This window comes from Alosa pseudoharengus, unplaced genomic scaffold, assembly GCF_046254945.1.
Source record: "Alosa pseudoharengus isolate Yale_2024_CS ecotype anadromous, Long Island Sound unplaced genomic scaffold, YU_APseudo_1.1 YU_APseudo_1.1_scf_18, whole genome shotgun sequence".
NCBI lineage: Eukaryota > Metazoa > Chordata > Actinopteri > Clupeiformes > Clupeidae > Alosa > Alosa pseudoharengus.
In genome coordinates, this window is record NW_027468650.1 from 1025200 (window position 1) to 1035199 (window position 10000).

The 10000-nt window shown below is 44.3% G+C and overlaps 2 protein-coding genes across 2 annotated transcripts in view; one reads left to right on the forward strand and one right to left on the reverse strand.

Annotated features, from left to right (window-relative positions):
• The window catches only part of bud23 (BUD23 rRNA methyltransferase and ribosome maturation factor), a 24491-nt gene extending 21966 nt beyond the window's left edge, over positions 1-2525 (reverse strand). Inside the window, exons 1-2 of the mRNA XM_076290030.1 lie at positions 2322-2525; positions 1973-2010 (exon numbers count right to left, since the gene is read on the reverse strand). Of these exons, the coding sequence (XP_076146145.1) occupies positions 1973-2010; positions 2322-2369 (86 nt within the window). The 5' untranslated portion in view covers positions 2370-2525. The remainder of the gene's footprint in view (positions 1-1972; positions 2011-2321) is intronic.
• A 235-nt stretch (positions 2526-2760) lies between these two features.
• Positions 2761-4823, forward strand: dnajc30b (DnaJ (Hsp40) homolog, subfamily C, member 30b). The gene has a single exon (XM_076290028.1). The coding sequence runs from the start codon at positions 2783-2785 to the stop codon at positions 3989-3991; it is 1209 nt and encodes a 402-aa protein (XP_076146143.1). The 5' UTR covers positions 2761-2782; the 3' UTR covers positions 3992-4823.
• Positions 4824-10000: the final 5177 nt, after the last annotated feature.

Consider the following 10000-nt stretch of genomic DNA (forward strand, 5'->3'; position numbering starts at 1 on the left):
TAAGCACTAACAGTGCAGTCTATTTAAACACTATTTTAACAGTGCAGTCTATTTAGGCACTAACAGTGCAGTGCAGTCTATTTAAACACTAACAGTGCAGTGCAGTCTATTTAAGCACTAACAGTGCAGTGCAGTCTATTTAGGCACTAACAGTGCAGTCTATTTAAACACTATTCTAGCAGTGCAGTCTATGTAAGCACTAACAGTGCAGTCTATTTAAGCACTAACAGTGCAGTCTATTTAAGCACTAACAGTGCAGTCTATTTAAGCACTATTCTAACAGTGCAGTGCAGTCTATTTAAACACTATTCTAAAAGTGCAGTCTATTTAAGCACTAACAGTGCAGTCTATTTAAGCACTAACAGTGCAGTGCAGTCTATTTAAGCACTAACAGTGCAGTCTATTTAAACACTATTCTAACAGTGCAGTCTATGTAAGCACTAACAGTGCAGTGCAGTCTATTTAAACACTAACAGTGCAGTGCAGTCTATTTAAGCACTAACAGTGCAGTGCAGTCTATTTAGGCACTAACAGTGCAGTCTATTTAAACACTATTCTAGCAGTGCAGTCTATGTAAGCACTAACAGTGCAGTCTATTTAAGCACTAACAGTGCAGTCTATTTAAGCACTAACAGTGCAGTCTATTTAAACACTATTCTAGCAGTGCAGTCTATTTAAACACTAACAGTGCAGTCTATTTAAACACTATTCTAACAGTGCAGTCTATTTAAGCACTAACCGTGCAGTCTATTTAAGCACTATAACAGTGCAGTCTATTTAAGCACTATAACAGTGCAGTCTATATAACAGTGCAGTCTATTTAAGCACTATAACAATGCAGTCTATATAACAGTGCAGTCTATTTAAGCACTATAACAATGCAGTCTATTTAAGCACTATAACAGTGCAGTGCAGTCTATTTAAGCACTATTCTAACAGTGGAGTCTATTTAAGCACTAACAGTGCAGTGCAGTCTATTTAAGCACTATAACAGTGCAGTCTATATAACAGTGCAGTCTATTTAAGCACTATAACAATGCAGTCTATTTAAGCACTATAACAGTGCAGTGCAGTCTATTTAAGCACTATTCTAACAGTGGAGTCTATTTAAGCACTAACAGTGCAGTCGTCCATTATACTACAATCCACTCCATCCTGTTCATCCTCATGGTCCTGTAACCGGTCACCTGAGGTGCTCCTCTACAGTTCTGTCAGGCTCTGGGGAAACCAGCAAGGGATGCGCTGTCTAACCAGCAAGGGATGCGCTGTCTGACCAGCAAGGGATGCGCTGTCTGACCAGCAAGGGATGCGCTGTCTGACCAGCAAGGGATGCGCTGTCTGTCTGCTCAGGAGCATAGGAAGGCTAAGGGCAGGGGGTATCTGATGGGCAGGGGTATCTGATGGGGTATCTGATGGGCAGGGGTATCTGATGGGGTATCTGATGGGCAGGTGTATCTGATGGGCAGGTGTATCTGATGGGCAGGTGTATCTGATGGGGTATCTGATGGGCAGGTGTATCTGATGGGCAGGGGTATCTGATGGGCAGGTGTATCTGATGGGCAGGGGTATCTGATGGGCAGGTGTATCTGATGGGGTATCTGATGGGCAGGGGTATCTGATGGGCAGGTGTATCTGATGGGCAGGTGTATCTGATGGGCAGGTGTATCTGATGGGCAGGTGTATCTGATGGGGTATCTGATGGGCAGGGGTATCTGATGGGGTATCTGATGGGCAGGTGTATCTGATGGGCTGTTGCTACTAAATATCCAGTGTGTGTGTGTGTGTGTGTGTGTGTGTGTGTGTGACACGTGAGAAAGACTTTTTGAACATATAAGCCTGGTGAGTGGCTCAGATGTTCTAACACATTTTTTCAAGTTGCTGATGAGTTCAAACATCAATCATCTCTCGCTAGGAATAAAGACTTAACTTTTAACAGACTACTCAAAAATACATAAGTGTATTAGTGACTTACTTTTGTGAATATTTCTTGGCCTCCTCTTCATTGTAGAACTTCAGGGAAACAGTAGCATAAAACATAAGGAACAACAACAAATGTAGCCAGTAAGTTATATACCATGTTGACTCTTCAAGCTGGGCTTATAAACAACAGCCGACACTTCTTTATCAATCAATCGATCGATCGATTTAGCCACGCAATCAAACCAAAAGTAAGCATTTAAAACAGAAAAGCATACGACTGATTCCAGAACAGGACCCAGACAATGTTGTAATGTTGTACGAAACTCAGCTAGCTAATTAGCAGCCTGCTAAGACAGCACGGAGCTGCGCAAAAGACGCCGCGTGCCTATTGTGCTACTTACCACCTCCGGAGGGGCCATATGCTCTGGTCTTCTACAGCTCGAAGACATGGTTGGTTTTGGCCGGGAACAAAACTTACAAATTTAAAATCCCGCTGAGTTTAGAGGGAGCGACTGCTCTGCACAGCAGCTGTACTGGACAAGAACCCAAGAACCACATGTGTGTTTGCCTGTGACGTCATATTTCTGCGACAACGGGGACACATTTAAAGGGAAACTGGCATAAACAGAAAAAGTAAAGCTCAATATCTCTATCACCAACCAGCCTCGACACTTTTATCTGCATCGATGATAGATTCCCAAATACATATAGGCTACAGGCTTAAGTTGAAAAATACTGTATATTTGTTGGAGTTTGCCGAGAATTTAGGGAAGGTAACTTCCGGCTAATCCTGCAACCTAATTGGTGGTTGTCAGACACATTCCGGATATTGACATTATGCGCTTTCCTCTCCTCTGCCGTCATGGCGGAGGTCAGCCGTCGGCTGGGAGTGAGAGCATTCAGGATTTCTGTCCTCTCATCACCTAAAGTTTATCACACCGCTGGTGTTGTTGAAGCGCTTGCAACTGCTGTCTCGTCAGCACCTGACAGTGCGGAATATGAACACCTCACGGAACTGTCAAAACCTGAGATGCACCGGCGACAGCCGGCGAAGAGGGGTGAGCAACCAAGTTTAGACGACTTTGAAAACACTGTTTATGGAAGAGGGCTTACTGAAGTATATTATAGCGGCAATCACGAACACGGACCCGAGACTTCGTCGGCTGTGTCTCTGCCTCGAGATTGTACCGGATACTGTGTGGTATTTTTAGACGAGAGAGGTCAAAGTCTTGTAGTGTGTAGATCACACACGGAGCGCGGGCATGATCGCCTGGCAGCTAATCGCGGATCACATAGGTCTGTCCGGAGCGTGCATATTTGGGCTGACGGACAACTACTGAGCGCGAGACTTAACGGCAGAATGCATCCGTTACACCAGCTCAGAATATACCGCACTTTAGCGCTGCAGACAGACCCACAGTCCAAACTGCTCAATTCTCTAACTTCACTGTGGCCCGTCCACCACTGGCCTGGGGCTCGAGCCTACAGCTGGAAGAAGGATGACCAGTCCTCCCCCCCACTGTTCCGGAGCAGAACCGCGTACTACGACATCCTGCATGTGTCCCCTAACGCCACACAGTCGCAGATCAAAACTGCCTACTACAAGCAGTCCTTCCTCTACCACCCGGACAAGAACGCGGGCAGCGAGGAGGCCACCCGGCGCTTCGCCCAGATCAGCGAGGCGTACATGGTCCTGGGCAGCAAGTGGCTGCGGAGGAAGTACGACAACGGCATCCTGAGCCAAGCGGACCTGCAGAGCGGCGGCCGAGCAGCGTCCAGAGACCCCGCGACCGTGCGGCCCTCCAGCCACCACCAGCAGCAGCAGCGGACGCGCAGCAACACCAACGCGTACGCGGGCGGCAGGGTCCACTACGACTTTGACGAGTTCTACCGGGCGCACTACGGCGAGCAGCTGCAGCGGGAGCAGGAGGCGCGTAAGCGCAAGGAGGCGCTCAGGAAGCTGCGGCAGGAGGAGTTCAGGAAGTTCCGGCGGAAGAGGATGGCCGAGGTGTCCGTCACCGTCCTGCTGACAGTGGCCGGCATCATTCTGTTCAGTCTGATCGAGTCTTGAGCTCAGGGGGCAGTGTGTGTGTGTGTGTGTGTGTGTATGTGTGTGTGTGTGTGTGTGTGTGTGTGTGTGTATATGTGTGAGTGTGTGTGTATGTGTGTGTGTGTGTGTAGTGTGTGTGCGTGTGTGTGTGTGTGTATATGTGTGAGTGTGTGTGTATGTGCGTGTGTGTGTGCGTGTGTGTGTGTGTGTGTAGTGTGTGTGCGTGTGTGTGTGTGTGTAAGTAAGAGAGAGAGAGGTGGTTGTGAGATTCCAGGACTACAGGTGAACTTTTGAATCCCGCTGGTGTGTAGGTGAAAAGTTTAATCCTGTAGGTGTACAGGTGACTGTTTGAATCCTACTGAAGGATCTATGTGTGTGTGTGTGTGTGTGTGTGTGTGTGTGTGGGAGCAGCTAGGCTGAGAGACGCCCCTCGAGTATTACTGAGTGCCGGACTATCAAGGAGTCCATCAGAGTGACTTGTATGTGGCTAACACGCACACACGCATAGTCGCATACACACACCCACACACACAACAACACTGCTATTCTGTGTGAGTACCTCTCAGCTCCATACTGTACGTGCTCCTGTGTTGCTCCTGTCTGCTAGACTGGAGTGTTTTGGGTCCCCCAGTGTGTGTGTGTGTGTGTGTGTTTTGGGTCCCCCAGTGTGTGTGTGTGTGTGTGTGTGTGTGTGTGTGTTTTGGGTCCCCCAGTGTGTCAGGTGGCCTTGACCACTGCGCAGCTGAAACTCAGACACACAAACTCACAAACACGCCAACGTCATGCACAGGGGCCCCATGTGTCCATATGTTGTGCCGAGACCAGTTATTAAACCTGCAGCTGAGAACGGCAACCTGCACCTGTCTGATCTTTGGCTCCCACTAGAGGGAGCCACACCCACACAAACTGCAATCACTCACTGTGCTGACCAGTTGGGCTTGGAATGCAGTCTACACACGCACACACATTATTGCCATTATGAACATTTTCCTTTCGGTTCTGTTTAGTCCTTCAGTGTGTGTTCAGTTTGTTCTTCAGTTCATTGTTTATTTGTCATTCATTCAGTTCAGGTCTTATTTAGTTTTAGTTTTCATGCATAATGAGGAAAGCCTTGATTCTGTAAAAGCTGAATGACAGAATGCACAACATCCAATAGGATCCATTTATTTCATTATGGCTCTTACAGAGTCAGCGCATCGCTACACATACGTGCCCGCAAGGCTACGCATCGCTACGCTTCGGCCGCCATTAAGCGTCGATGCGTAGCAAAATGTGTCATCCCAGTTTTTGATACGCGACGCACCGACGCATGCAATACTAAGTATTGTGCATTATGTCACGTATATATTTACAGAAGAAGGTTTGAATACAATGGCCAGCGAATTATGCAAGCTTATCTTTCTTTTACGGTCTATGGAGCTCCACACTGTAGGTTACATGCTATTCATTGTGTCACTAATAAGGGGAGAACCGCCAATCTAGCGATTATTTTTTCGATGCATCGATTAATCTAACGATTCATTTTTTCAGACCGATTCGATTTCGATTTGATTCGATTATCGATTATCTCCCCATTAATTGACTAATAGCAACTTATACATGTTGATTTACATATCTGAATGAAAAAAACATGAATTCCTTAACATTGGAATATATGTTTATTGCTCTTAAGATTCCAAAATAAAAGACTATAAGTGCAAAGTAATGCATTCTTAGTCAGAGGTAGCATTCAGTTCAGTTCAGTAGTGTATAGGTCTAATTGAGTGCCTGTCACTTTAAGACGACGTTCGTGAGGGAATCCTTGCAATTAACATTAACACAGTTAAAACGATGCAATTCATAATGTAGTTAGTTCAAATAACGGTTCGTATTTCTCCTTGGGACAAGCACTTTTGAGTCTTGGAAAACACTTTTACATTTACATCGGGATTTTGCAAACATTCAATAGTCAATAAAATGAGCTCTACATGAGTAACGAAATTGACAAGCAGATGTAAGTAAGCATGCTAAACTTGACACCCGAACAGTATTCTAATGTTAGCTTTGAGATACTGCTTGATTGCATAACTTAACTTAGTTTGGTCTCCTCAATGTACTTGTGATGAGACCTTAGCAGAGTTAACTTTAATTAATGCAGCAGTTTTGAACAAATTTGCGCAGCATGGTCACGATGGTAAGCGGATTTAATAGCAATTTAGCCCGCCATGTTCTATGCATTGCTTCTATGTGGCAATAACAATCCTTCAACAATCGTGAATATTTTGTTAAATGCACATGCAGAGGAGGGGCAGCGGGCTCGTTACAAGAGAGAGTGGCTGGGGCAAGGAAAGGCTGCGTGCGTGAAAAGCACAGCTCAATGATTTCGTGGCCCCCAGCCAAACACTGAAGGTGTAAAATTAAAAGTATTTAGCGGCACACATTATGCTTAACGAATCGACGCACATATTTTGCGTCGACGTATTTTTTGCGTCGACGTCATCGATTACGTAGACGCGTTGTCCCAGCCCTAGCGCTCACGAATAAGTGCAGAATGAATGGAGGTCTATGAGCTGTACCCCTCAAATCCACTTTTCTCGGGATATAATTTTTTGCCCAGAAATTCGAATGTTGCAGTCGAAAGAGGGGGCAGAGAAAATACAAACCGCTGAGTATTATATTTTTGAGTCACTTATTTGTTCTAAAAAGCCTTTAAAATGTGTCAATGACGTCATTCATTAGCAGAAAGCTAGTGTGTTGTGGGCAACGACCCAACCTGTAAGAAATCGAAAGGACGTGATTACTCGTTCATTCAACGTTTGACCTATAATCCATATTGAGCTTGCAGAAACCACAATCAAATATTCAATTTCTCAACGACAAACAGGTGAAAGAGACAAATTTAGCCGTCTAGCTCCGTAGACCCCCATTGTTTTTGCACTTATTCGTGATCGCCCCTAGTGGAACTGCAACAGATTGCAGGTACAATGGAGTTAATAGGGAGTGATCCGGCTCTCCGTAAACGGGCTCTGATTGTAACATGATTGTCACTTGGAGGAGACTTCAGACTTGTAGATAACTTACGTTAGTATAGTTATCTAACCACTGCTAACGTGCTAGCATTGTCACGTCAGAAAAGCATTGGGCTGTGCACAGTTGTGTACATTAATTCACCATAAATGAATAAAGTTGAAGTGGCTCTGCAATGTAGGCTATGTTTCCGTTTATTTATAGTAGCCTAAGCCTACCTTGTTCCTTACATGACATTACCCAGTGTCCTTGTAACATGCAGTCAATCTAGCACAGCGAATCACTCACCTCCCATCTAAGTTTGTCACCCAACAAAGCTAGATATGAATTTTTATACACGTGTCTCCCTGTCATACTGGAGTCTTTTTGAGGATTCTAAATTAAATCTGATCCGTGGCTCTCCAAAAGAGCCTCTTGGTATGTAACTTTTACAGACTGCCTGAATATCACTCAGAATGTCAGTCACCAATGACTGCTACCCCCTGTTGCGTGAGCGATGTATTGCATTTCACCTATCGGCCGCGTTGCTTGCGTCCACCATGTAGACTATGAAAGGGAGCACGTCGCTCGCGTCGCTTGCTCGCGTTGACTGTAAGAGCCCTTATACAGAATGCACAACATCCAATAGGATCCATTTATTAAATTCTATAGAATGCACAACATCCAATAGGATCCATTTATTAAATTCTATAGAATGCACAACATCCAATAGGATCCATTTATTTCATTATACAGAATGCACAACATCCAATAGGATCCATTTATTAAATTCTATAGAATGCACAACATCCAATAGGATCCATTTATTTCATTATACAGAATGCACAACATCCAATAGGATCCATTTATTAAATTCTATAGAATGCATAACATCCAATAAGATCCATTTATTTCATTATACAGAATGCACAACATCTAATAGGATCCATTTATTAAATTCTACAGAATGCACAACATCCAATAGGATCCATTTATTTCATTCTCATCGGGCCAGGGTTAGATTTATACAGTACCCTCCAGAATTATTGGCAACTTGGGTAAAGTTGACTAAAAACAGGTATAAAAAATAATCTTTTGATGATTCATTGTATTCTCACAATGAAAACAATGAGGAAAAATCCACCCTTGAAGGGAAGAACATTTATTCTGAGAAAAAGGAAAATCTCATAAAGAAATGAATATTTTTAACGAAAACACGTTGCTCACAATTATTGGCACCCCTGCTTGTAATACCTTCTTAAGCCTCCCTTTGCCAATAAAACAGTTTGTAATATTCAACTATGACACCACATAATTTACCACAGATTATTTATACTGTTTTTAATCAACTTTAGCAGAGGTGCCAATCATTCTGGAGGGCACTGTAGGTTCTTTTCATCCGACGGCTGGTTTAGTTTGGGCCTCTGGTACCCCTGCTGAACACAACAGCTAGAAACCTGCTGGTGCTGGTAGCTGGTTTTAGCTGGTCTTAGCTGGTCTTCTTCCAGCTCTTGCTGGTCTTTGCTGGTGTGACCATCTGAGGAAGCTGGTCATACTGGTGTGACCAACATATCATGTCGGATACAGCTGGTGTAAGATGGTCATGCTGGTTTCCTAGAATGACCAACATAAGCTGACATGCCCAGTTAGACCAGCAACACCAGCTAAAATGACCAGCTTGAGGTGGTGCGACAAGCAAAACCACCTGAATTACCAAGTTGGGTAAACCAGCTGAAGGTATGTTTTGCTGGTCTAACAGGTCAACCATCATAGGGTGGTCAAACAAGCTCAACCAGCAAACCACCTTAAGCTGGTCAAGCTGTGTTCTTCAGCAGGGACTTTTCCATGTGTCCTGAACCTGCTGAAAAAAAACAGCTACAAACCAGCTTATGCTGGTAGCTGGTTTTAGCTGGTCTTTGCTGGTTTTCTTCCAGCTCTTGCTGGTCTTTGACCAGCCTGCCAAGCTTGACATTGTTGGTGTAAGATGGTCATGCTGGTTTGACCAACATAAGCTGGCACGACCAGTTAAACCAGCAGTGTAGACCAGCAACACCAGCTAAAATGACCAGCTTGAGGTGGTACGACAAGCAAAACCAGCTGAATTCCCATCGTTAGGTGGGTAAACCAGCTGAAGGTATGTTTTCACAAGAGATTTGCTGGTCTAGCTGGTCAACCATCATAGGGTGGTCAAACAAGCTGGTCAACCAGCAAACCACCTTTAGCTGGTCAGGCTGTTTTTTTCAGCAGGGGAGTGCTGGACGGGGCAGTTTGGCAACGGTGGCACAAGTTGAGGAGGGAAACAAAAGACAACTGACCTACAATTCTGTTTCATTTTAGTTCATGTTTCAGTGCTCATTGCAGGATTTATTTGGGTCTGTTGGTTTGTCATGTTTATTTTAGTTAATTATTACACGGCTCTTCACAAGGCAAGTAGAACGCTTCATTGACTTGAATGGGATTTCCCAAAGTTCTAGCGGTCATTATTTCCGAGGAAAGGACCTATGAAAAAAATAATGACCGCTGTCAATGGCAACGGAATTTGTGCTTCTAATTAAGGTATTTCATATCACTACGCAAGGATTGGAACTTCATTCAGAAGTGAAAGCAGACGGTTGATCAGCTGTGTTCTAAAGAATGTTTGATTCAAGTTCAGCGTGTATTGTTGCGGACTATTTGTTTCAGCAAATGCCACGATGAACGGTAACAAATAGGCTAGGCTATGTAGGCTAAAGTCATATCATTACATGTATTATTTCGTTTTGGCAAGTAGCCGTGTAATAAGCGGGATAATGTATAGAACGCTGGTCATTATTGGGAAAATAGGTCCCTTCAGGGCAGAACAAGACTCCTCCACTGCGCGTCGGGGTCCGGTTCGCCCTGTTGGGACTTATTTTCCCAATAATGACCGGCGTTCTATACATTATCCCTTACCTAAATTATATACATTGTTTTTTTCACTGCTTTAGTTCACCTAAAAATAACTAGTTCTTTTCATAAACTCCAGTAAGCCTGACACACACACACACACACACACACACACACACA